This window comes from Nipponia nippon, unplaced genomic scaffold, assembly GCF_047370975.1.
Source record: "Nipponia nippon isolate SJK-2023a ecotype South Korea unplaced genomic scaffold, ASM4737097v1 scaffold_3, whole genome shotgun sequence".
Classification (NCBI taxonomy): domain Eukaryota; kingdom Metazoa; phylum Chordata; class Aves; order Pelecaniformes; family Threskiornithidae; genus Nipponia; species Nipponia nippon.
The window spans coordinates 115,188,895-115,216,141 of NW_028262347.1; the positions used below are offsets into that span (position 1 = coordinate 115,188,895).

Sequence of the window (27,247 nt, forward strand, 5' to 3'; positions counted from 1 at the left end):
ATCCCCTGGGAAAGAGGAGAGCCTCCTCCTTTCAAATCCTCCATGGATTCCTTCTTCAGCACATACAGCACCTACCGTGTGCTCAGGATGCTGCTGTGAGAGCCTGATGTTTTCCAAGGCCACTTAGGCAGGAGAAAGGGCTCCAGCTTCTCCCGTCTCCCCTGCAGCTAGCATGCAAAGGCTTCAGCCTCAGCTGAAACTGGAACTCTCCTTCTGTCATCCTCTGTCTTCCCTGCGATCAAGGCAGCGAGAGGCAGCAGCCCTTCGCGCCAAGCCCAAGTTGTTTCTCTGTTATATAACAATATGGGCATTTAGACTTGTTTTTCTAGATATTGGCAGATGCGTCAAATATTGGCATAATCCAGTGGTTTACATGGAAAGCCGTCTGGCTCCGTCTGGAGCCTGTACAATGCTGGTATTTTCATTGAATACAAGAGCCTGCAGCGTTGTCAAAGCCACGTTGCAGCAGAGTCCAGGTAAACAAGGGGAAAAGACATCCATGTCATGGCTGACCCGTGGGATTACAGCAGTCCAGGTACAGCTCCAGGACTTGATAAGAAAGACTAATAGGTTTGTGATTGCTTTCTCTCTGAAATGCTCTTTTAGCTAGTTTGCTGTGATGCTTTTGAGCTCTGGAGTTTTATTTCTGGGTTTTACTGAAGCCACTCATCAGTGTGTCAGACCTGCCTGTGTGCTCTGTGGTTTAAGAACCCCTCGTGGTCTGCTTGGGGTTGTTGGAAGTTGAGAGAGGTCAGGGACTGTGACCAGGTTAGATTTTAAAAGTAAAAAGGCAAGGTATTGAACACTGTGGAGGGGAGAGAGCTGGGGAAGCTCTTTGATTTGATCTCTCTGAAGGAAAGCAACACACTCGTGTGCCAGGACAGTTTGCAGGCTTGGTTGCTCTCTGCTATCCCAGCTGTGCTGGGCCAGGGAGCTCCCGAGCAGCTCTGCCAGTGTCGTCCCCAGCAGCGGGAGGTGACTGCTGGGGCTGAAGGGCCTGGCTGTCCCCGGTCTGCACCAGCCTGGACGCCGAGGCTGGCCCTCTGCTGTATGCTAAGGTAAAGCCTTGCGCATTTCCCTCGGTTAGGCTGTGGTTGGAGATACAATGCACTTACGTTTGCAGTGGCATCAAAACTCAGTGTGGCTCAGCTCTGAGTGCAAAATAAGGGGAAAATCCAACAGCAGCACAGAAGTGATTGCTTTGGTCAAACCCCTTCCAAACCTGCCTCAGCTTGGCCAACGCCACCTGCCCCTGCAGCATGCTCGCTGCCCGAGCCGCGCTGTGTGCCGTCGTGAGCTTATCGGCTCGCGCTCACACCCTGTGTCACAGGCAGGTGTCCCCTCCTGATGCCTGGTGTGCCGGCAGAGGCCATCGCCCCTGCTGCAGCCCATGGCCTTTGGCGACCGGCCAGCAGAGCCACTGGCAGGAGTGGCTTCTCGGAAAACCGTCTGCGTGAGCCTGGGCCAATCTTCTGGGCTTCGGGAGCCAATGTGGGGATCCAGAACTGGGGGAATGTCCCCTTTGGGGCCACACATGCTGGGGAGGTAACTTTCTGCCAGCTTTTCCAGCGTCCTCACGAGGACAGACCCTCTGACTGCTTTGTCCTCTCCCTGCCCTTGTCAGGGCCTGCAGGACATGGTAACCTTCGATCCACCGTGGTCCTGGGGCACAACGGGAAGTGTTTCAGTGTCCAGGGTTTTATTACCTGGGTGGATTTTTGCATATAGCTTTCAGGTGCTTAACACAGTTGATCTCATCGAGCCTGCACATAACCTAGCTTTTGACGTGGCAGATCAGTGCCATCCTTTTAACCGCTGTCTCAGCAATCCAGCCAGTGCTTGCTTCTGCCCGCAGCTGATGGCTGGTTCCAGGAATCGCAGTTCCTGGTGCAGCGCCTTCCCCGGTTCCTGGTAAAACCTCCAGTGCTGAGACTCAGCCCAAAGCTCAGGCTGTAGATGCGTCATCCATTTCTCTCTGCATTTAGGAGGGGACTGTGATACGTTTGATGCTGGTTAGATGTTGATTCCCCAAACTTTTTGTTTTCTGTTGCACAAATAATTCAGTTTTCAGCACGGGCTGGGAGCTGCCCTTGCCCAGCAAGGCAGGGGGGAGTCTGCAGTCCCTACCTGTAGCAGGTGCTATGTAGCAAGTCCCCTGCTAGGTGGAACCTCAGCCCCCAGATCTGTGCACACATCTTTAGCTCCGCTTGAGCTGCATTTATAACTTGGGCTGATTGCGTAGGTGAAGTGTATGGCTGGTGCTCGTACTCGCGCCGTGAAGAGAGGCGTGCTGCTCTGTGCTGCAGCTTGATGGCTGTGCTCTGACAGCTCTGACTCGGTGACTTGCCTCTGTGGCTGTTGAGCAAATCTGTGGCATAGCTAAAAATGGGTTCAAAACCCAGAATGTCTTTAACCACAAGATCCTCCGCCTCTTCCTTTCTCTAGCTGCAAGAAGGCAGTGTCCAGTCTCCCGTGGGATGACGTGAACTATAGTGCCAGTGTGAACCAGCAATGCTTTTTCATTGCTGGCTCTACAGGTCATCATGGGATATTGGGCAAACGCCTGTAGTAGGTGCACACAACTCCTGTTGATCAAGCTCTACGTTGAAAATGGGCTTCCAGGTAGAAGAAATTCCCCCATGTCAGTCATATGGGTTTAATGTCAGCGGGCTTGCCCTAGAGCAAGCTGAGAAGTAAAAGATGAGATTGATGTGATTACTATTTTTTCAGTTTGATTTTTGGATTATGATTACCCTTTCCCCACCCGTCCAGTTGTTAATATTTAATGAAAAACACGTGTTCTTCAAGGCCCTTGCTGGTCATATGCAGCCCTGTGGCTGTTCTTGAGACAGAATGATGGACCCTTTGTAACGAGATTTATAATAGAAACAGTAAGGAGCTCACAGCTACAGCACCGCTAGTGAACACTCCCCTGCGCTGACAGTTCATCAGCAAAACCCCTGACCCTTCCACCCTTAATCATCCTTGCTTGTCACTGACATAATTGCCTGATTACAGACTCCTCTCCCCCACCCCTTTCAAACTGGGCGCAATAGTGAATTTGAAAAACAAATGGAAATGAACTGTCCGTGCTCTTTTTTTTTCTCCTTTTTTTTTTTTTTCCCCTTTCCCCTGCATTGAGATGGATCAGGCTAAGATTCAGTTTCTTTGTGCATGAGCTGGCTGTGAGGGTGGGGTAGGCTTTCAGGACTCTTTTACACCGGTGTTTCTTCCATGTGAATGGTGGAGCTGATGTCATTGTGTTATTGATTGGGATGACAAGTTTGGACATAAATCATTAATGTCTGGGAAAGAGAGAAGGAGGGGAAAAAGGCAACCCACACTTGATAGTTTTCCATAAATCTGCTGTTCATTCCTGCATACGTGATACAGAGTAGGAGACAGCGGGAACAGTTTTCCTGTGCAGCCCGAGGATGATGTGCTTTGCCACTGCTGCCTGAACCATTTTCCCCAGAAGATCTTTCCATATTCTGCAGAAAATGGCTCATATCATCAGCAACACTGTTGTGCTTGAGCCTGTCTTTGTAGACGTGAGCCAAGGTCAGAAGACAGCCCAGGGGAAGGTCTTGGGTTCTCTTGTTCCCACAGACCTTGCACCCCCAGCAGCATTTCAGACCTGGACCCAGGAAGGAGTAAGAGGGCAGTTCTTGGGAACTGCCATCCCTCCAGCTCCTTTAACTGCCAGCAGGGATTTGGGGGTTTGGGGCTGACCATTTTTCTCACTGATCTTAATTTTGTGCAAAAAGACAGTGCTTAGATCCAGCAATGCACAAGTGTGCAGGGGGTAGCAGTCATTCGAAACTGCTTTCACAAAAGTTCTTCTCAGCAAAACAGACAGCAAATAGCTGAGAGAGAGGAAACCCACGAGATACTTGTACCATTTGCCTGTGTGCCTTGCCCCTGCACAAAGTTCATCCAGATGAGTCAGATTATCAGTTCAGACAGCAAGAAAATAAACAGCATCTGTCAGAGGTTAACAATAATGCTGGTATTGGTGAGCAGCTGATGTTTGCAGTGTAAATAGTTTAGTGGCAGTCTGTCCTGGTACCTGTGGGGAATCTTGGGATGTGTGGAAAGAGGGAAACATGAAAACTGCCTCGTAGGAGGGAAGTAGAGAAGAGAATGACAGTCCCTTTCTGAAAGCATAGCTCTGATCCTCCTCTTCTCCCCTTGCAGCCGAGCTCACCTCCGCCTGTGTCTAGAACGCTTAAAAGTTCTGATACCGCTAGGACCAGACTGCACCAGGCACACGACGCTTGGGCTGCTCAACAAAGCCAAAGCACATATCAAGGTAAGAGCTGCTTTTCCCAGCTGCTTTCAGTCTGGGCTGTTGGGAAGTGCAATTCAATCACTCGCTCTTGCTGCCTAGAGGTAACTCTGTTGAAGGCGACTAACACCTTTTTAAAAAAAAAAAAAAAAAAAAGGCAAGCCTTGCCCCCTTGGTTAATCATTTATCATTGCTACAAGCCACATTGTTAGAAGAGTCCATAATGAACTCCGTTAACTACGGAAATGATTGATTTGGAGAGCAGGGGTCTTGTTCTGTATTGTGATTGTTCGTTGACAGCTGCATCTCTTTACAGAAAAACATACCTGCTGTTGAATGACTGCATTTTGATGGGAAATGCAGTTTTTTGCTGATGTGCTAGTGAGTTTCCACTGCCGAAGCATTAGCACAAACCACAAGAGTGTGAGAGGGTTGGCTTGTTGGGGTTGTATGTGTGAACCTGCTGGCTAGCCCTGTGCTCTTCTAGAGTCGCTTTTGGCAAAGCGAAACACGAAAAAAAAAAAAAATGCAGCATTGTCAGTATCTGGAAGAGGCTGAAATACTTTGTCGCAGGTCAGGATAGCAGGAGGGAGGATGGGTAGTGAAGGAGAAAAAGCACTGCCGAAGGGACAGGGTTAGCCTGAAATGACTCCTCCTTATGCAATGTGCTTGTTGTAGGAAACAAAGAACAGTGCCCTGGTAGATTTCCCAGCTGTGATCAAAGAAATCTGTAGTAGATTATGCAAATCGCTTACTGAATAGAAAACTGTTTCTGAGAAATCCTACTAAACGATGCAGCAAGGAACACAGAACTCCCAGGGCACGTTTTTATGTTACCGTGGATCATAACAAACCCCGAGTTGGTTTGGTTAAGGGAATTGAGGCCCCTTCGTGGACAGATTTGGTAATGCAAATGGCTGAACCCATGTGGAATGACCCACGAACTACTACAATTCAAATAATTTCCCCTGGAGAGGCTCTGTCCTCAGAGACTTTTTATACTGATGTGTATGATTTATTAGGAGCTGGGAGGTGGAAAAGATGTGAGGAGATGGCATTGTTCTTGGAGACTGCAAGGCAGCTTGGTTCAGGGCTCTTTTGCAGCTTAAATCCTTCTGGGACCTGGGAAGGTCTAAGCAAAGCAGTGGAGGTGGGAGGGAAGGAGAAAAGGATGAAACTAATTATTGAGTCATATTTGATCATGTCAGAAACTTGAAGAGGCTGAGAGGAGAAGCCAACACCAGCTTGAGAACCTGGAACGGGAACAAAGATTCCTAAAGAGAAGACTGGAACAACTACAGGGTCCTCAGGAGATAGAGCGAATACGAATGGACAGCATTGGATCTACCATTTCCTCAGATCGCTCAGACTCGGAGCGAGGTTGGTGTCGCTGAACTAACACTGAATCCCCAGGACTCTGCGAAGCAAGGGCATGAGATTCATCCATTTCTTATCTCTCAGCTACCCCCTTCTCATGGCCTTTGGTATTTAGGCTACTGATTTTGCTCGCACACACACACATATAGGAAGAGTTTAATATTTTGCATGAGTTCTAATTAAGTCTGGAAGAAGTGTTGTTATTGTCAACTTGAGCTGATTCCTGTGGCATTTAAAGTGACCTGTTTCTCTGAAAAGCTCTCTAAAATGCCAAAGCATTGGTTAGGAAGGATGGTAGCTAAATACCTGATGGTAAAGTTGAGATATCCGTTGTGCTCTTTGGTCTACAGAATCTCTCAGCAGCACAAAGAGGAAAATCTGAGATGATATTAGTGGGACTGGAACGGATGTTGCAAAGCATCATCCAGCTTCTCATTCTGTATTTGGGCCACGGTATAACCAAGTTACCATGGTATAACCAAGCAAACAGAACCAAGCAAATTGCCTCTTCAAATTTCTGGAGTCATTCTACACACACACACACACCCCCCACACCCCCTTTTTTTTTTCCCCCCAAGCTGCCCATATTGTCCATCTCCTCAGTTAAAACTGGATAGAGGTGATCTGAATGGCTAACTGAATTCAGATAGTTTTCTTTTTTTAAATATCTCTGCTGTGGAGAGATATTTAGGCACAATAGATGGTTTGATATTTACTGACAGACCCAATGATGCTGTGTAGTTTGGGTGTGAGTCTGTAGTTTTTTAAAAAAAAAAAAAAAGATCCTTTTGGAAATTCCTAAACGATATGGGAACCAAGATATCTGGTTAACTAGATCTCTGCTTTCTAAGTCTTTCTTAAAAATAACATTTATGTTCTGAAGTCCACTGAGCATCTCTGAGAGTAACCCAGATCCCCATGGTAATGCATCATAATGCCCTATATGAGTGGTCCTGGCTTTGGCAACGTAATATCAAGCAAGTAGCACGTTTCTGGTAACTTCATGCTCCATTTTCTCTGTTGTCCTCTGTTTTATCTGTTTCTTTTTGTTTCCAACACTGGAGTAGTAGAGCTCCAAAGAAAAAGGTAGAGGAACAAGTTTAGTGTGTGGGGTGGCCCACCTATGCTGATAGTGTGGCCTGCATGCTGGAGGAGTCAAACCCCTTTGCCAAGTCTCTAAGAAAAACTCCAAGCTGGTATCTAGTCTTTTTATAAATCATGTCCGCAGCCCATCCCGTTCCAGGGAGAACGCTGAAAGTCTTCCTGCCAGACTGCTGCTTCATCCCTGACAGGGGGAGTCCCAGCAGCTCGCTGGCTTCAAGGGAGCAGTTGGGTCTGTGGTGCTAACCTGTGTGTGTTTCTCTCATTTTCCTTTTTAGAAGAGATTGAAGTGGACGTTGAAAGCACAGAGTTCTCCCATGGAGAAGTGGACAATATCAGCACAACCAGCATCAGTGACATTGATGATCACAGCAGCTTGCAGAGTATTGGGAGTGACGAGGGTTACTCCAGCGCCAGTGTCAAGCTCTCGTTTGCTTCCTAGAACCAAGTGAGACAACAGTGCAGGGCGAATGATTTCACTGGGGTGATCAAACTGGGTCCTAGATGCCAGTATCCTCTTTCAGAAATGACATATTGACAGCTAGTCCTGGAGAGACCTGTATATAAAACGCTTTGGGTAAAGGAAGCCTCCACAGAAACCCACATGTGTTCATTTGGTCATGTTACCAATCCCAACTCCTGCTGGCAAAAAGTTAGACCAAACACTAGTCCCTTTGAAGTCAGTGACATCCGTTTGTTTCTGTGGGACCTGGATCTAGACCTTAGTGGTAAAACACTTTGTTTTGAATTTATTTGTTTGAAAGAGGATACTAGAGACTCATCCCTCTCTTTCTGTCACGAGATCTGAGAAATGTCAGAATTTCTTATATTGCATTCAGGTTGAACAACCTAGTTTAGGCCCTTCTGAAGAGCTTTCGTGGTCCTAAAAGGACCGTGTCCTACAGTTTATCACAATCCAATGCTGTTGTAATGTACTAGGAAATCTAAGAAGGCTTATGTAGCCTAGGAATAACAATGGCGATAATGATTAAGGTCTCATTCTGTGCCCAGAGAGAGAGGGGCAGCAAAGAGAGATGTTCAGGAGAGAACACCATTCAGCTCAGCTTTCTGTTGGACATCATTTAAAAAGCAAGTACCTCTGATGCGTGGCTAAAGCAAGAGGTACACACTCGTAATCTACCAGCACATCGTGGGCTGTGTCATGCCTCAGGCTGTGACACTGACAGCAGATCTCCCGGTAGATGCGTGCTCATACGCAGGCACACAATCAGCCGAGGACAGAAAGAAACCAGCACATAGGAGAGGTGATATTCCAGAGAGTCATGCCCAGATACTGAGCCACTATGACCTTTTTATTTGAAGAGATTTTTTGATAAACATTTGTAAATGTGTTGGGAGGGAAAACACCCCAAGTCTGATGCGTCTTTTTAGAGCTTGTCCATATGAAACCTTAGATGTCTTTTATATGAATTTATGCCATGAAAAGATCTCTGTTTTGATGAAGCACTTGACCCAATGAAATGAAAAGATGCTTTTTGCCATGCACACAATGGATGAAGGCTGTGGTAGCTGGAAGAGGCCAGGTTTGGTGGGGGTTTCTTCGGTTTTCTTTTTAGAATCATTCCCTTTGCTGACTTTTGAAGTTCCAGTCCAGTAGTTAACTTAGTTAAGCTCAGCACGTCTCTCATGTTAACGTAACGTTTTGACTGCACGTCCTGTTCCCAAGGGCCTTGCCATCTTATCTGTGCAGGTGCTGTTAAGAGCTATTATAGCGAATGTTTTCTAATTTTCTCGGAGACGAGCATTCTAACCTGCACTTTGAGGGCTTTGCTTTTTTTATTTTTGTCTTTTTAATGGCCAGGATTATTTTGTTTTCCAAGTTTTAAAAACCTTAATAGAGTCCTCACCTATGGCATTGTTTGAAACTTTGTATATCTTTAAGTAATTTAACTACCCCTCATTACTAAGAAAAAAAAAGAGGAAAAAATGCTTTATAAAATTCATAACTTATTGCTGATTTGAATGGGTTGTTAATTTCAGTCCTTTAGATTTTATTTTATTGTTTTAGGTAGGGTTGGGCAAAAAGAGGTAAAATAAAATAAAAAAATGAAGACAACCATATTTAGCAGTGCAGTGGAATTGTGTTTAAATGTTAGCATATGGTCCCCATTAAAGTAGCACTTTAACGCCATTAAACATTTCTGTATCTGAAATGAGTTGTGTTCTTCCATCTTGGTCATTTGTATCACTTTAGCCGACTCTTTGTTCTTCTTGTGCCCTTCGATCCTGCGATGAGAAGATCCTGAGCAAGTCTGCTGTAGAGTTTTGCATTATGATAAGTTGCCTGTGTTTAAATATTCTGATGTTTCCCCCGCTCTCCTCCAAAATGTGTCATCCCCTGTAAGAGGCACAACACACAGTAATCTTGCCATGGCTGTAATGAACGATTTCTGTTTGTTCTGGGTTTTTTAAATTTGCTTACTACAACTGGATCAGGTTGCTGTTGTTAAATCTGTTTTCACTTGTGTGTATGTAATCCAGTGCCGCAGTACATCTGTTCGTCTTCCTTCTGAGAGGTGACCTGGCAGGAGCAGGAGTCTGCCACGGACTGAATTGAGCTCTAAGTTAAAAAACAGGGCCCGAAGGTTTTCAAAGAAGAAATGCTGCTTGGATTTACGTTTGGCGTCCATATACAAGGTCCATGACACAAGGTTTTGGGACAGTCTTCTGGATGGTGAAAAGTGGGAAACTTTAGCTCTAGCAAGGCCTGATTTATTTTATATTTATTCATTATTATTATTCTCCTTGAAAGTGTTGACCACTGGCAGCCCTGGTGCTGAGCAGTTGAATACCAGTGGGATTTATCTATTTATGATCCTTTTTCTGTAGCTGTCGCAGCACCTCCTCCTTCTTGTTTGTTTTAAAGGGCCACTTAGGAAAGAAATATCACAGCTGAGAAGTCCTGAAGTTCAAGGGGTGGGGAATGGCTTCGGTCTCCTGGTTGGTATAAAACAGTGACGTGTCTCTGGTTGGAATAAACCTGTCTGAAATGTTTGTTTGTATGCTCCAGGGCCAGTTTGGTACCTCCTACCTTTTCTAGCATTGTGGACTCGAAGGGGTCTTGATATCAAGTGCAAATACAATGGGGAAAATGTAGCAGGAGATGAGCTTCCCTCACCAGCCACCTGCCTGACCGCTCAGCTAGCAGCAGTGGTCCAGCCAGGGAGAGGACCTGGGAAAAAACAAATTTAAGAGCCTTTATAATAACTTCTAAAGACGTGGGGTTGGTTGCTCTGGTGCTGAGGGGTTCTTTGTGGCAGGTCTTAGCAGGTTTCAGCTAGAGTTTGGATAGTTTCTTATGTGATGGAAACATTTCTCTGGCTTTTTGAGGTTGCTCTGCACTGCTTTATTACTGCGTTGTGGACTCCGGCCTTTTCTGTATGCTTGCACCTCACACGGTCTGTCGCACTCCTCACGTCTCCCTTCGTTGGTCTGGTCTGGTGCGTTGAAATGTTCAAGATGACTGATTTGCTCAGAGAAGTTGCTCTAAGTTACTTTGAAATGATTGTACAGGCCAATTCTTATGGTTATGCAGGACATCAGTTAGACTATCATAATAGTTCCTTCCGCTTAAAAATGCGTGAATCTCTGAGTTGTCCTTGTTGTGGCAAGCCAGAACAGTCCCATGTGCCAGATCTGCTTTACGGTTGTGTCACCGTTCAAAGTACCATCGAAGTTTCTACTACCCACCCAGAAATCTTGTCAAACAGAGTGAGTATCTGAAGGTGCAGATCCAAACCCTTGAGGGTCAAGTCTCTCCTTTGGAAGCTGAGATGGACCCTCACACTACTGAATTCTAAGAGATCCAATACAGCAAGTCAGATTTACTGGTTTTCCTCAGAAAAGTGCTCACAGAAGCTTACTGTCTGTTTTGTCTGAAAAAAAAAAAAAGAGTTCTTTTCATTCACCCCAAAAGATAAAGACACTGGAAGGATGTTGCTGTTCGGGTTCCCAACTCTAGTATTTTTTAAGGCACACCTATGTGGGATTTGTGCTGCTTCTGAGGCCTCGTTTTACTCCTCTGCAAGTAGAGAGTAAACACTTCACTCCCAGTCTTCTCCTCTGTGGCCCTAGGTGTCTGCCCACCACATCAACTCTAGTTTCAGCCGGAATAACACTTTATTCTCGCCACATGGTAATTTGGGCATGGAATCATATTTTCCTTTCATATATGCAAAATTGTGTGAGGGTTTTTTTATGGTTTTCTTTATGGGTGCTATTGTTTTTCTGCTTTAATTTTGTGTTTGTAGAGTAACAGAAGTCCTAAATCTATTTTGTGCCTAATTTTACAAGAATACGGTGACTTTTCCTGTAAGAACAGAATTGGATGTACTTTCCTTGGGCAGCTTGCCCACACAGTAGAGCCACATGCACGTGTGCGCACAGCTCCCTTGTAAGCTCACTCTGTCAAGCCCGCCCTCTGTAAATTAGATCCCTGGTGGGTCCTTTTGCTACAGACAAACCCATTAAAAAGACCATCCAGCATTTTCCTTCTTTTGACACAGGCGTATTACAGTATGTCATCTCGTGTCTGCAGACAAGGTGGAGATGACTATCTGGCTGCATTTGTCATGGTTATCCTGTGGCGAGTTGTCACCTGAAGGTCACTTTAATGTCCATTCCATTAGAGGCATGTCAGTGACGAAGGTGGTCTCAAATCCGTCCGTCTCAAGAAATCTGTAGGTTAATAGAAATGGGGTTAACTATGCAGACCTACGTTTTCCAGGTTTCCTGGTTGTGTTTTCCTTTTGTTTGTTTGTTTGTGTGCTACCATCTGTTTCTGGGTGGTGAGCTCCAGCCTCCTGCTTTTCTGCTCGTTGGTCTCTTGTATTTGCTGCTCCCTGTTTGTAGTCTGTGTTTCTGTGTTACCCTGTTGAAATGGATGAAACATTTGGCTTCAGTGGAAGTGGGATCAGTCGTGTGCACTAAATGGAGAGTGTCTTTTTTTTCCCCCAGGATCGTAAGCTTTTGTTGTTGCGTATTTTCTGGCCCCAGCCACATCATTGGAAAGAGAAACTGGGGTCGCTTCCTGGAAGATAATGGTAAAAACCAGGACTTCGTTCTGAGGGTAGGGAGGTGATAATACTAGTAATGAAAAAGAAGTCCATAAATAACAAAGTCTGATGCTTTTTCCTGGGGCTTTGTTCTGCGGACAGATTCTGTGGCGAGCGATACATTCTGTGACCTGACAGTGACTGAAATTCCTCCGCGTGCGCGATGGTCTCTGAACTGTCCTGTGGGACCCTCGGGGAAGAGGAGCGCGTCCTTCTTCCTCTCTGTTCACCAGCCTGCACCAAATACCTAGAAAATACTGATGCGCTGTCAAATCTGCTTGAAATCGGCCAACAGACCTGAGTGATGTTTGAGAGGACGAACAGGGGAGAGGAGAGCGGTTGTCTGCATACACAATGTTTTCCTTTGGAGCGACCTGTTACAGAGAGGCAGGTTGTTTAATTGGGGATAAGACATCAGCACTGACCCCTGCTTCTCTGCTCATTGCCTCCTGAAGAGAGGACTGATCCCTTTAATTATTAGGCAGAAGCAGAAACAAGGAGTCTGTGGGTATCGGCACTATGGCTCTGGTACTAAATATGTAGTATTTAGGGTTTCTGTTTGGGGTGCTGCTGTGTTTGACTAAAATTAAAGCATTTTCTCACAAGGAGGGACGCTTATGTTGAGGCCCCTTCAAAAATTCCAAGGATCAGGAATTGCTGAGCAGCCTCTGGGAAGGGTGCATGAGGCCTGTGAGGCGAGCGCTCCTACAGGGCTGGCGACTGGGTCACACCGTGCTGCTGGCCTGACTGATGCACGTCAAAGGTATGAAATGTCACTTTCTTCAGAAATACCTTCGATGTTAACCATGCTGTAAGGGCTGTGGGTAATATGGTAATTTATTTTTACCACAGTGGAAAAAATCAGCCCCTTAGTTTGTAGCACCCCGATGAGGCCCAGAGCAAGCCGGTGAAGCAAGCTGGTTAATTTGGCCTTGAACAAGTCATTCAACGTCTTGGCTTGTACTCCGCTGTGCTGCAGTCATGCGCTGAAGCTTCATTTTAATACAGCATTTACTCAGAGGAAACAAAGCGCTGCAGAGGACTGATGTTGGTCTTCAGCAGGTCAAGGAAAGGCAGCCATACGTTCCCGGGGAGCGCGGGGTGGCCCCGGCCAGTGCTTTTAAGGCCATGAAGGGTATTCACGTACTGGAAATGTGGCGGTTCAGAGGAATCGGGCAGAGAGGAATGATGAGTAAGTGGCTCTGAGCACTAGTAATGATGCTAATCTCACCTCGGGGAATGCTCCTGGGTTGGGATTTTCTGCAGTAGCGTCACTCTGGGGTGTTTCGTCATACAGATCTGACTGCAGCGTGTCTGGGGCTGGAGGACGCTGGCATTTCTTGCTGCCTTCCAGCAAGCGATAGCTGTAGCATGCCTCCTCCACGAGGTGAGAGTTACAGGGGTCGTTTGAGAGAAGACAGATTGAGCATTCATCTGTTCTTCCCCCCCGTGATTCCCACTGGAAGAAACGCTAGTGAGCCAGAGAGCCACTCCGTGCACAGGCAGTCAGCTTTGGGCCAAACTCCTCCCCTCCCGTAAGGTCTCATCGCCATCATGAACGTTGCAGCAGGGCTGCGTTTCAGCAAGGATTAATTTTGATCTTGAGGGACATATTGCAGCAAAGCGGGATAAACCATCAAAGGAATTTAAAGCATTTTGTGGTGTTTTTAACGTTGTGGTTGCCAGTCAGAACATACACAGACCTAGTTCATAACTTGACTTGGGCTACCAGTGCCCTAGCTAGTGCTCAGTTTAGCTAAGGCTAGGAAATGCTTTCCATTTAACCCCTTTTCAAAAATACTTGTCTCAAAACAATGAATTGTTTTGGATCTCCTCCCGGAAGGCTTGATGGGGAAATAGAAAAGGTCTTTCCTCTCCCGGACTGGTGGACAACTGTAGAAAATGGCACTCATCGCCCTAGGGAACACCAGCTTCAGCAGGTCTGCTGAAAATGTAAGGTTTAAAACTTAGCATCACTTGAATTCCTCATGCAGAGGAATGCTTCTCTTTGGGAAGCAACATCACCTTTCAGTCTAGGTGAGAGCAAGACATTTTCTGTCAGCATCCATCATGGGAAAGCTTTGCACTTCCGTAGGGACCAAGGCGTCATTGCAAGGTGAGGTCAGCATGGAGGGGTAATCGCATTACAAAAGGAAATAACGTGAGCGGGTTTGTGTAGCAGAGCCTTCAGCTCCGCTCTAGAGGTTTTGACATGTCAGTGAAGTTGCTTAATCAGGTCATATGTTCACAGGTTGCTAGCTTGGGTCTGTGGCATGGATGTTTACCATAGTCCTGATGCAAACGTCCCTCCTTTTTTTGCAGTCTGGTAAGTGAAGCTTTTTAGAGCTCAGAGAAAGACTGAACAAATGGCAATGCAAAGAGCAGCACCAGCTGCAAGGCAGTGATACTTCTCTTGGGCCCAACTCGGGAACGTTTTCGGTAATGCCAGGCTTAGCGTAACTGTTGTGAGACACGCAGGTGGTGGTTGTGTCACCAGATGCTGCCATAGTGCTGATTCAGGTGAGTGGAAGAACATCAATGGTGTTGCCTTGTAAACACCTACCGGTTTTGCCTACTAAACATCTCCAGTGTTGAACTGCAATATCTTCCAAGTTTATGTCCTTTTTTGTACTTGCAAACCTCTGAGCCCAAGCATCTACAAAATAAGTGAAACAACAATCCGACTCTGGCATAAAGGAAAGCAAAAGAGAAATGGATTGCTGTGACCGTGAAAATAGAAAGTTGCTACTCTTAAGACTGTTCTAAATACTTAAACTGACTGGTGCAGTCCCAGATTTGTGAGTCAGGTTTGTGGTGGTTTAATTTCCCCAACAGATGGAACTTTGCACGAGGTTGAGGCTGTACTAGATAAACCATTCCCTGGAGTAACTTACTTCTGAGAGGAAATGTGTAGCCCATACTGGTCATCTTGCACAGTATCCTTATCTGAAAGGAGCAAGTCTGCGTTCAACAGGTATCTTTTCCATAATGTCTCCAGCTTAGTGGGTTTGCACTCTACTTTTACGCTTAACTAACTTTCCCTCTGTCATTTCAGTATTTCTGTCTGCTTTACAGCAGGATTTGTGGGCACTTACTTACTCTGCTTGCTGAGGGGCCCAGAAGTCAATGCAGAGCATGGGTTCTGAAAAATCAAGTTTCTTAGTGTTTAGAGCAGCTAATAAAACTGGGAAATAAAAACCAAACAGACAAAACACTTTCAGCCGCACATTTCAGGTCACTTCAGTGTTTGTAAAATAAAGAACTTTTTGTTTGTTTGTTTTGGCAATTACCAGCATTGCTTAACCTATGATTTATTTTGTCTATGTGAATTTCTCAAGACCCTTGCCTAAGGCAGTGTCCCACAGCCCGACTACACACGAACCCACCCCGGCCTGCAGAGGAGGAAACAGCATCAAAACCAATTCAGGTGCCACAAGGGCGGGCTCTGGGGCCAGGGTGGCAGTTTTGGTGTTGGTTTATACAAGTTGTCTTCAAAATGTTCTCTTCCATAGCTCAGACGCCCCCAGCCACAGTGGTATCACTGCACCACTGACTATTCCAGGTACGGCAGTTAAGGAAAAAGCGTTATCAAAAGTTTTTCAGCAGTGTTTCTTTGCAGCGCCCAACAGACGCGTTACAGCTGGCTTTGCCAGGCAGCCCAGACTGTAAGAGGTGACTGATAAATATGTTACTCAAAGGAAATGTTGGCATTACAACCAACTGTGTACTAGTTTTGCTAAATTTTTTTTGAAGGGCTCAGCAGATACAAAGCAGCCCATGAGCCCAGCTCGTTTTAACTTGGGCTGGACTGCCCGTTCCTGTAGGGGAGGTTCTCGCGCCCGCTGCATTCTGATGACTCAAGCACGAAGTTCTCTTCAGGACTAGTGAATAAGCAGTCCTGTGATAGACCATTTATTACATTTATTCAAACCCAAGTCCATGTCAGGCATGGTTTAAGTCTCTTTCTCCAAAGCCTTTAAAAAGTTTGATCAGGTGGAGCTAAGGAAAGGCTCACATGGCTTCCTGAGAACTCCAGTTCTGCCTAGTTTTTAGTGTGTTTCTGTTCTAACTTTTCTCTTCCAACTGTGTGTTCCTTTTGGATGCTGCAAGTGACGCAGTATCTCTGTATCGCAGCCATCTGGTCACAGTTGGTCACCAGGTGACAACAGGTGACCTTCCTCAACAGTCAGCTGTCCACGTTGCAGGACTACCACCTATTTGATGTCACTGCTGAGACATGTCCAGGGTGCAGGCTGCAGTACAAACTCCCTTTCCAAAAAGGAGCGAGGTCTTCCCTCAGATTATCTTATAGTAAATTAAGAGGTTTTCTATGCAAAAGAAAATGTACCCTGCCTGCTGCCAGTGAAGACGAGGAATTAGGCAACATCCACTTCATCCTGCAGCAAGCCCATTCCCATTCACTTTTGCACGTGATGTTCCATCCCGCAGGTTCTGTACTTCCCACTTCCCTGATCGTTTACTGCCCCTCCATATATGCTCCCACTTTGTCAAATGTCTCCAGCAGATTTTAAACACTTTATTTAATAAAAGTTAAACATACAAAACTGAAATTAACACACTTTGTATTCATAAAAATCACCTTCTCCCATTATAGGGAGAACCTTTTTCTATGTATGGATTCTAAACTACCAGTTGTAGCGTTTAGCTTGAGTTGTGACTCAGGTAACTGATGGACGTCGCCACCAATCAGTGCATCAACAATTGCTGACGTGACCTGATCTAGGTAACAAATTACAAAATGAGCTACATTAACATAATATACAGGGAAATAATGGTCAGGGTTAATGGACAAGAAACACCCTTTAATTATTTAATGGGGAAACAGCTGATGTGCTCTTGTCCATTAACTCAGCCCTAGATTTTACAAAAATAATATCTACATTGTATACAGGGCTACCCATTAACTTCTTGAAACACATCAGGGATTCAGAGATGGCACCACTACTGTAAGTGAGAGACGAGTAACAAAGGAAAGCAAATCACATAAAATACAAGGAAGCAAGAGCTTTTACACGTGGTTTCCTGAATAAAATGGAAGGGGCTCAGCAGCACTGTAATACAGCTGAAGTTACAACGAACACTAGGGCCAGGCAGTTCTTCAAGGACAGAAACCTCAGACTAACCTTTACTCACTCACAACTAAGCGGGATCTAGGCATTCGCATCTGCCGTGCTGCAGTTCTACTTGACCGGAGGGAGGAGGCCCAGACACAAGCGGCTACTGTCTATGCCAGGTCCGTGACCGTACCATCAAACCTACAAGGTCTACAAGAGGGGAAAGCACAGCCATTTATGTTCTCAAACTCTCTGATCCTTGGGGAGGGGCAGGGTGGGTATTTTTAAGTACAGTTCTCTACTGGAGTCTAAATACCTTGTCCTATGGTTTTCTGGTTACATTTCAATAACCTTTCAATAACCTCCTATTAAAATCTGATGAGTATTTAAAAAAAAAAAAAATCTCCTCTGCCTAACTTCTAGCACAGGAAAATCAGACTGGAATTAAAGTCAGATTTATTGTTTCTAGCACATGAATCATTAGTAATAAAGATCCTATCGGCCCTGTTCTGCCCTCATTTACAGCTGTACAAATCGATCTTCGGTGGATTTGTAAGGGAGTAATTTAGAACTTCCTTAGCAATCCCATGTGACGTATAAGCTATGATGGAGTCCAGCTCTCTCTCCCAGAGCTGCGGCGGCTCTGTAACGCTGAGCTGGTCGCTGAGACAGCGGACAGCACTGTGACTACAGAAACGAGGGAGGCTGTTAAGGTGCCATTTTTATACTACCACTTTTCTTAAGGGAAAAAAAACCCAAAACTTCTCTACTAGTATGAATGGAAGATTCCAGAGATCAGAGCTGCAGATAACTACTGCTTTCAGAGTAACAAGTAACAGCAGTTCATGAAAGCATTTACCTGCAGAACATATTTTAATGCAACTACAAAAAGTTTAATGATTAGGGGGGTCAAATCAATAGCTGGAGATTTAAGGCTCATATCAGCTGAAGCCAAAGTGATGGTGACAAAATGGACTACTCGCTATGTGCCAACAAATAATTTACTTTTAGAAAAATATAATGATAAAAAGATAAGTGTAAAGCCCTGCAGAGATGAAGTTCCACCTTTTTCCCCTGTTACTGAGGCATCAAATGCCTGACATTATATTTAGAGGTATCTTGATACTGTGTCATAGGTTTGTCTGCAATTCCGCATGTTCCGACTCCAACCTTGCCAGTTACGCTCTCAGGGGAAGCAAAAATACTCCTCTTTACCTGCAAATGAAACAGAAAACACCATTTCTGAATAATTACTAACTTGCTCTTAAAAAACCAAGCAATCATTACCATTTGAAGTGTTTCAATATCCTCAACTTCTTACTCCGTAGCCAGGCATGCTTTCTGAAGGCTAGCTCATCTGTGGCACATTATCAGCGGGTGAGACAACAGAGCTGGGAACTCCTGGCACCTAAGGACTGGATCTGACTGTGGTGCTCCGGGCCTCGAGTCAGGCCAAAAATGAATAAAATTCACCTCTCCCATACGATGATCTCTAATAATTGTTCATAAGGAAGACTGAAGTTTTACCACTATGTCTGGCAGCTCTTGGTCAAGCCAGGACAAAAATGAAATAAGGCTTCAAAATGTCCTTGCTTACCATTTTTGCACCATGCTTGCTATTCCAGGGCAGTTACTTAGTGCTGTGTCTGACGGGTCATAAACACAGCAAGAAGTCAGGCTTGGAGGTTTAGACAGGCCCTCTGGTCCTAAGCTCCAGCAAACACTACCTGGCAACTGAGAGCCCAGCTCTCCAAGCCAAGTGCTAGCTCAGCCCCTTAAGAGCAGCACTCCTCCAAAACCATCCAGTACAAAAGCAGGCCTTTTACGTGTACAAAACACCAAACCGCACACTTCAGAATCCCAGAGATGAACCCCCCTTAAATCTCTTCAAAAAACACTTCCTCCTCTCTCCCAAAATACTGCACAGAATTCTATGCCCTGTTGTTATTCATGTACTGACAAAACCAAACCAACCTGGCCTTTTTTGTTTTTAGAATAGGCTCTGTTGTTAAACTGTTGCCACTTGACTTTCTGGTCCTCTCGTTCCTGTTCAAGTTCTTTGATTCTCTGAGCTTTTTTCAAAGCTTTCTTCTTTTTATACTCTCGTTGCTGGGCTATCATCTCTTTTCTGGAGAGAAGGAAAAAAGACATTTTATGTTTGTGCCTTTTCCTGTAAGAAACTAAAACTCTGTAAGACAGACATGCACAATAGTTTTCCATAAGTAAGTGACAGAAAACAAAGCCTGCAAATATTCTCCACTATTTAAATAGCCCATTCGAGTGAAAAGCCCAAACTTTTCTGGAGGTCTGCAGGACTCTGATGCTACCAGGTATTGGACAGGGATGGAAGGAAAAGAACAAAGATGAGTTACTTCAGTAAAGATAAGGAAGTTCAAGGAGTCGATCTATGCCGCAATGCAGCGCCCTCAGAACGATCCCTTAGGGAAGGGAAATTCTACCACTTTTTTTCTTCCCCCAAAAAATAAGTTTTCAGCCCTTAAAAATACCTTTCTGTCTTAGACATGGTAGGATACTGAGTAAAGCACATCTCCCCAGCGACAGGGTCAACACAGCCATCCTAACACAGGGACGGGGCAGAAGCAGAGCCCTTCAGACTGGTAAGCACACTCTGTCGTGGGCCAGAGCACAGATGGGAGTAGAGCCTGCACTAGATCTGGGCTGAAACTTGTAGGCTCTCTGCTGTCAATGAGAGAGTACTATTTTTTTTTTTTAAATCTACTGCTTACATACTTGGTATCCTGAGATAGCATAATCTTGAGTAAAACAAAGTCTATCATGTTATCTTGCCAGGATACATAACACACATGATACCAGCCACAATAATCTACCAAACATTATCTGCTAGATTGATTTACGATCCTTTTTCAAGCAAACGTGAAGATATTAAAGATATGTAAAACTTCAAAAAAAGAGAGATTCTATTTCATTAACCAATTTTTATTGCTGGGGGAGGGGGGACAGACACGACACCAACATCCAAAGCAGCTTTCAGACTTCTGCCTGCATATTACTTACTTGGACATGGGTTTGTTGCCACTGTCCTCTTTCGCTTTTCTTCCCTCTTCCACAGGCTTGAGGTTGAACAGAGGTGTAACTTCAGCATTGCCATATCCAGCAAATGTCACTGCAGCTGTTCCGTTCTCCTCATCTATTTCTTCAATCTCAGCTTCATAACACCTGTAAAGATATCATGGCTGTAAGCATGTGAGTAAAGCTTTAATACTCAGCCCTTCAACACCTACACTGTCAGCCAGCTAATGGCATTAAGTAAAAAATTTGCAAATACTGGCCTTCATTTTCAGGGGCAATACACAAATCAAACAAAGAGATTATTTTTCTTAAGGTCAAAGGGACACAAGTACAAAGACTGGAATCTGCTGTATTTGACCTTTAGCATCAAGAAGCAATGGCCTCACAGTTCTCAAAACTAATGATTAATGCTGGGGCCAATCTAATCAGATATCCTGCTTTGGTTCTAGTTCGGGCAGGTCATGGGATTGAAAAAAAAGAGACCCAACAAAATACTGCGTTCAACAGAACACAGCTTTCAGGGAATTCACTGAGGAGTTCTGGAAAATGTCAGCTCACAAGAGCAAAGCTTTGGTTCCATTTTTCTCCATATGAAAAAGAATTAAGAAAAACGGAAGCTTTCAAAATATTCCCCCTTCAACACCGAAAGGTTTTCTCACTGGCTTAAAGTAGCAATTTTTAAATTTTAGCAAAAATCAGTCCACTTCATATTTATGCGTACAAAACATTTTGGTCAACCAAACTGACCTCATAATGGGACAGAGGAAAAAGGACAAGTGACATTTCCAAAAATATTTAAAATTATTGAGTCTAAATTCAGAGCAAAAGGATTTATCTAAAGCAAACAGAGGAATAAAATGAGATGTTTCATAGGCAATATTCTAGTTAACATTTACTAAATTAATTTCTTCTGTGATTTTAGTGGGCCAACATCATCTTGATTTGAGCTAGATGAAAATACATGGAAACCCAAACTGCATGAGGTAAAAAAATATTAAGCTCTTCATGAAACACTGGTCATTTCTGGAGTGTTGTAACAGAAGCAGGGGGTTAAAAAAAAAAAAAAAGCAATACAATAAAGTCCAATAAGTTCCACTTCAGTGGACACTCTGGCACATTCTTCCCCAAGCTCTGATCCTGTAACCCAGTGATCAGAGCAAGAAAAATGACCCAATGGTGACCTAAGACAGCAAGATTCAATTTTTAAGTTGTTACACAAAAGCATTTTACTCATTAATAATCTGTGACAGAAAAACTGTTTACTTTTAGGTTTGTTTTCTACCTAAGACATCAATAGCTGTACCAAAATCTCTGTGTGGTTACTACATTGTTGATAGAACCACATTTGTTGAACTAGAGAGCTTCTCTCTAAGTGGTAATGGCTGGGATTTAGTTCTGCACAGACAGTAATTTAAAAAAAACTGCCACAGTTATCCATTTTGCAGTATGGAAAGTAATTTTAGAATGTTTATTTCAAAGATTATGAAGTCAGAATGAACTGCTTGCGTTCCCAGAACTTCACAGGCTAATGTAATGGAGACTGAATCCAAAAAGTTGATTAATTCTATAGTTACATTACACAGCTAGTTATTTCATAGCCAAGAAACAGCATTTCCAATTAAAAACTGATTTCCAATTAGTGGCACAAACTGAGATACAGCAGGGATTTTTCTTGATAGCAATCAATTAGATATATATGAATGCAATGACAAATTATGAATTATACATCCTGAAACCTTTATGAAAGACTGCTCTGACAGATCAATTCATGAAAGTCTGCCGCTTATTACATTAGCAAATGGTAATTTACCAAAGCTACCCTACTTTTATAAGGTTAGTGACAAACAGGGCATTCCTAGACAATGACCCCACATCTCTGTGCTTTTTATCTAAAACACTGACCTTTATTAAAGAGAGTACAAGAACACCCAATATCATATTTCTTTCCAAATTTCTTTTTGCGTTTAGTCACCCTAGGGGCAGTTCAAACTGAATGAAAGTCTCTTACCATTGAACTATTTCATGTAACCGTTAGAGAAGTTTTCTACACTTACTGTCCATCCTCACTCCATATCGCCATACACCTATCCCCAACCTTCCAGGAGTGACTGGGCAGAGCAGAAGCAGAACTGTCAGAACTTGCAAGAGTTTCCGAAGGTTGTGTTGAAAGGAGATCTTTGGTTAATTCTATGACTTCCTATAAAAGATAAAAAACCCACAAAGAATAATTTTTCAAACTCTGTTACCATGCATATTTTTATCCCAAGCTTACTGGTTTGGTTTTTTTGAAGTGACTGTATTAAATTCATAGCTGACATAAAGTGGACTAAGCTTGGTTTGGTTTTTTAATCATTTAACTAAACTCACTCGTCGCCAACATAGATAAAAAGATGTATGGTCCTCACTGTATTGCAGTAAAGCTGCCCATGCCCTCCTCAAAATTTCAAGAAGTAGCCTATTTTTTTTATAGCATTTCTTTCTAGGTGAATTGTTTATCCATAGGCACAAAGACACAGCTAGACAGTCTCAAGAGAAGAAACAAAAAATCAACAGTGTGACTCTGTACACATGGCTGCATGTGATGTCCGTTATTGACCAAAAAATCACACAACACATGGCAGAGCGAGTATTCAGCAGGCCAGTGCTCTGAAGACAAAACGTGAAAGGATGTAACGCTTCTATTCTCTCCCTAGCCGGCAGTTTCTTTCATCCCTTCCCGTTTGGGACTGGCTGGCTATATTATATATAGTTATCTATGGGACAAACAACAACTACAAGTGCAGCATTTCTAAGTGACAAAACATTTTTCAATTTACTCAAACATTTGTGGGTTGGCTGAACTGAAGCACCCAGAGCCAGGGTGGAAGAGTGCCTTCCAAGACTGCCACTCTGTAAAGCCCTTCCCTTTATAGGAAGCACTCAGGTGCGTAATACAGAAATTGATTTCATTAAGTCATTTTGATATAAGTGTTTATTTTTCTCTAAATTCCCTGACCTCAAGATTCCAGGTCAGGCCTTCCCTTGCTAATCCAACAAGACAAATAGCAAAATAACAATTTTTTCCAGTTCCTTAAAATATTATTCATTCACAGACAGGAGCATGCAAAAACCCCTCCCAACTTCCTGTCAGTGTTCTCGTCTTGTTCTGCCCAGTCAAGACCACTGGTTTTCACTAGTGTTAAAAGCCAGAGCCAGCACCTAAAACGTCATTTAAACTTTCTGTATAAGGCAAAGCAACTCTGCAGTCCCTGAAGAAAAAAAAAAAAAATCTTCATTTTTTTGAGTATCTCAGCATGAACCATTGTCACTCCCCTAACTAACAGTAAATATTTAAATTAGGGGAGGGTTACAGATAAACAATGTTCAACTGAGGCTCAGTGGAGCCTGAACTTTCCTCCCAGTTTCACATCCTAGTTCAGCTATGGGTGTACAAAGACTAGCTCAGGAAAAAGCAGTAAAGAAGCTGTTCTTCATGAACAGCTCAAGAACCTAAAGGGTCACAAGCAGTCCCCAAATAAGAAATAATACAATATACACTTACATGCACTTTTATCCGATAAACCATACAACTGGCATGAATGGCCTAACACCTTGTTTCTGTTGCAGCTGTTAATGTCTGAATTTCCAACACCTTCCTAACAAAAGTTCTGCTCTTTGTTTTAGAGGAGCTGCTAGTTAGAAAGTGCAACAGTAAGCACAGTCAGCAGCAACCGTAAGCACAGAAACGTGCTTAGGATTACTTCTACTACTTTGGTCTCCATTTTCCGTAATACTACAGCTGAACCAGAACAGATTTTGATTATCAAGTTACCTAATTTGAGAGCGCTCTGCAGAACATACAGCATTAGCCCGATTTTCCCTCCCAGATGCAAAATCCCAAACTATTCCTCAACATACCGATAGTTATATTCTGCAAATCCAAGAGGCATCATGGTTTGAAATGGGTATCTTCTCTCAGCAGGTCAAATACAATATATCAGGCACAAGCTACCTGAAAGTGAGTACTTCAGCTATGTAGACTACCGGTAATACGCAACTGTTGATTTATTCTTGCCACGCTCATAGATGGCTTATTGTAGAACTCAAATGTGAATAGCTTCAGACAAGTCTACCAAGGGTTCTTTGAATTTGATAAAAGTCACCCACACACTGGGCTATAAATAGCAAACTTTTGGTAAAAATCTTCATCTGATATCCACATCTCATAGTGCTAAGCACACAAGACAGAAACATTAATTTTATTGCAACCCATGAGATAGTTCTAAAGGCTTTAATGGAATAGCTCATTCAAGGAAAATTTCTGAGCACCACAGCAGCTCAATACGGCCAAGCGGGTTGAACACTGTGGCTTGCTGCCACGTCCCCGTGACATGAAGGTGTGACCCGCAGAGAACACTAGTTAGAGTTTGCCAAGATTTTTCCTGACCAACTGGTCTTTACAAAGCCAGAGAGAGATCTACACTCCAGAACGGAACACCCACAGATATCATCTCCGATGACAGGAGATGACAGCTGCCATCAATTCTACTTGATACAAAAGGTAAGGTTGGTCCTTGGGCGCACGGACACTGTCCTAGAAGCACTTCAGTGAAAAAGGTGAAAAGCAAAGCTTTTATAAAAAATTCTTGTAATATTTATTTTAATCTCGTTACTCAGGAATAAGCAGAGTATACGAAATGCAGTAGTGCATCACTACTTATGACAGAAAAAAAAAGTTTCAATTACATTGTAACAATCTTTTTGAACTAATTTGACAGCTATTTAGTTGGGACACTGAAGCATCGAACGCATTTTTACAATTGTTAGGTTGGCATATATTAAATCTGCAAAACATTATGTCATTTTCAAGGTGGAACATATGGATAGCAAACCTTTTGGGGACGAAAGTGTAAAGATCTTCCCCATTCTGTGCAGAAAGCTTTTATAAAAAAGTTTGCAAGTTGTCCTTTCACATCAATGATCTCTGCATATCAAAGCCGAGGTCGTGTTGGTATCGGAAATATCATCCCATATGGGTTTTGCTGTGCATTTTAAAAATATAAAAATATACACATGCTTTTAACGGTGTACAACGAAGGACATTAAGATGATCTATAAAGTGCCTTGTGGGCACAACACCTTTGTAATTTAAAAGGAATTCTAAAGATCACAGATTTGAGGCACTACTCGTATTTTGGTTGAAGCATCATTTTTATTGCTGTTATTTCCATACAGAATAGTGATTACTCAATCTTGTACTCGGTAATTTTATATATTTTTAGATCTGATGGATAAAGCAATCCACAACAGAAATGAAGCAGCATCTTGCACTCTCATGACAAATTTTAACAGTACTGCTGGGTTTTTTTTTATATGCCAATGTGTCTTTATATGCACAAGAATCTAAAAGACCACTTATCAACTTCAAATTAGGCTGGTGGTCTTCCTGTCACTGAACAATACCCTCAGGACCAGAAATGGTTTTCAGCTCTTAAGAATGTGGCACGCTCTCAAATGATTAAAAAACTGCAGGTGGCAAAAGAAGAACACAACTCTTTTCCTTTCGGAGATAAAAAAAACCTTAACACAATCAAGGCTTAGATGTACAAGGAATACAGACCTACACTCTAAAGCTTTTATCATTGCAAACACATGCAATGAATAAACAGATTATGGATCAAATGATTTGACAACTCAAAAATAAGCAGAAAGGCATAATGTTAAGCCCAACCATCAGGCTTCAGCTTAGTAAAAGCAACACAAAATAATCAATTTCTGAGAAATGCTTTTAAAAAAAAAAAAAAAGAAAAAGAGACAGTAAAGACAGCACTGGCATATCTTTCATTACTCTGGCTAAAGTTTTTAGCAGAAGAGTTTGCTGTATAAATTAGTAGATCTTTTTTACTAATCTACAAGACAGGTTTAAAATAGGCCACACTTTGGGTTTTTTCAAACCAACCCTACCATAATCGTATCAAATTCTGTGATAAGAAAGTAATAAACCCTCCAAGCATATATTTTTGTTGCAATGTAAATACTTAGGAAAGATGAAAGACCTGCTAAAGACCCTAAAGTTTCATCTGTTCGTACCCTCAAGTTCTCACCTGTAAGTCTTTCTTCAATTTTAGTAAATCTTCATTTTCTGCGTTCCCAGATAAGGCAGCCTCAACTTGCTGAAGCTGAGCTTTGTAGCTAGCTAACTGCTTAGCAAGGTCTTCCGACATCTGCAAGAAACATACACACACAACACATAAAAACAACAGCCTTGCTGCTTTTTAATCACGCCTCGTGGTGCAAGTGAAGTGAAACTGATAAATAACACGAAAAGCTATTAGTAAGATATTAAAAATACAACTCGCTAAGTGTCAGTAACGCACTATTTGACTACAGAGAGCCGCTCACCTTGGGTTCTGTACTGTTCAACTACTCCCAAGCAATTTCTGAAAAAGAAAGCTTAAACACGGCGTGCCCGTGTGAGTTACGACTCACGGTACGCAAGCAGCGGGGTCTTTCGGCAGCCCCGAAATCACCCACACCTGTAGAAAACCGCCGCGCACCACCGCGTTTCCCCTCCGGCTGCCACAAGCCGCGGCCTCCGCGTTTACGGCAGCGAGACCCGCTGCCGCTCCCGGAGCACAAGGGCAGGCGGCGGCGAGCCCGGCCCAGGGCCGCCCGCTCTTCGTCGGAGCCAGCCGGGCAACTCGGGGCGCGGCGGAGCAGCGAGCAAGGGGAGCCGGGTCCGTGAGGAAGGGCCCGCGCCGGCGGGCCGGCGCAGGCCCAGGCCCAGGCCCAGGCCTAAGCCGAGGCCTAGGCCTAGGCCCAGGCCCAGGCTCCCTGCCAGCGCGCAGGACCAGGCCGCCGGGCGGCAGCGGGGAAGCGCGGGGCCGGCGAGCAGGGGGCGGCTCTCACCTCGGCGGGCGTGCGGGGCCCGGGCCGGGCCGGGGGGAGCGGGGCGTCGCCGCTCTGGTCCCGTCGGGCCGCGGCCGCTTCCGCCTCCTTCGCCGCGGGCCGGGGGTAGGGGCGGCGACGAGGCCCAGCGCGCGCCGGCGCTCGCGAGAGGTCCCCGCCGGTCACGTGCCGGCGGCGCGCCGGTCGGCCGAGCAACGCGGCCGCCTCAGGCGGCCTTCGGGTCACGTGGAGGGGGCGGGCCCGCAGGCGGGGCGGGGCCTGGTGCGGCCTGCGCCGGGGCCGGGGCCTGGGGCCTGCGGGCTGCGGCCCGGGGCCGGGAGCTGCGGCCCGTTCCCTTCTCCCCGTGCGGGTCCCGCGCACGGAGAGGCCGGCAGCACCTCCGGCAGCACCGC

At 44.5% G+C, this 27,247-nt stretch overlaps 2 protein-coding genes across 13 annotated transcripts in view; one reads left to right on the top strand and one right to left on the bottom strand.

Annotated features, from left to right (window-relative positions):
• The window catches only part of MXI1 (MAX interactor 1, dimerization protein), a 57,398-nt gene extending 48,550 nt beyond the window's left edge, over positions 1 to 8,848 (top strand). For 10 of the 11 annotated variants that reach the window (XM_087765817.1, XM_087765818.1, XM_087765825.1 and 7 more), the window contains 3 exons: positions 4,198 to 4,312; positions 5,497 to 5,668; positions 7,045 to 8,848. In XM_087765817.1, the coding sequence (XP_087621943.1) occupies positions 4,198 to 4,312; positions 5,497 to 5,668; positions 7,045 to 7,208 (451 nt within the window). In that variant the 3' untranslated portion in view covers positions 7,209 to 8,848. The remainder of the gene's footprint in view (positions 1 to 4,197; positions 4,313 to 5,496; positions 5,669 to 7,044) is intronic. The other variant, XM_087765823.1, reaches the window with a different exon arrangement.
• Positions 8,849 to 16,358: 7,510 nt separating this feature from the next.
• SMNDC1 (survival motor neuron domain containing 1) lies at positions 16,359 to 27,045 on the bottom strand. Of its 2 annotated transcripts, XM_087765830.1 has the most exons (7): positions 26,856 to 27,045; positions 26,349 to 26,399; positions 26,051 to 26,170; positions 22,022 to 22,164; positions 19,953 to 20,114; positions 18,891 to 19,044; positions 16,359 to 18,131 (listed from the first exon to the last, which is right to left on the bottom strand). In XM_087765830.1, the coding sequence occupies exons 3-7, from the start codon at positions 26,168 to 26,170 to the stop codon at positions 17,994 to 17,996; spliced, it is 717 nt and encodes a 238-aa protein (XP_087621956.1). In that variant the 5' UTR covers positions 26,349 to 26,399; positions 26,856 to 27,045; the 3' UTR covers positions 16,359 to 17,993. The 2 variants fall into 2 exon arrangements, with proteins under 2 accessions (XP_087621956.1, XP_087621955.1); XM_087765829.1 differs by lacking the exon at positions 26,349 to 26,399 and having other exon boundaries at positions 26,856 to 27,044.
• Positions 27,046 to 27,247: the final 202 nt, after the last annotated feature.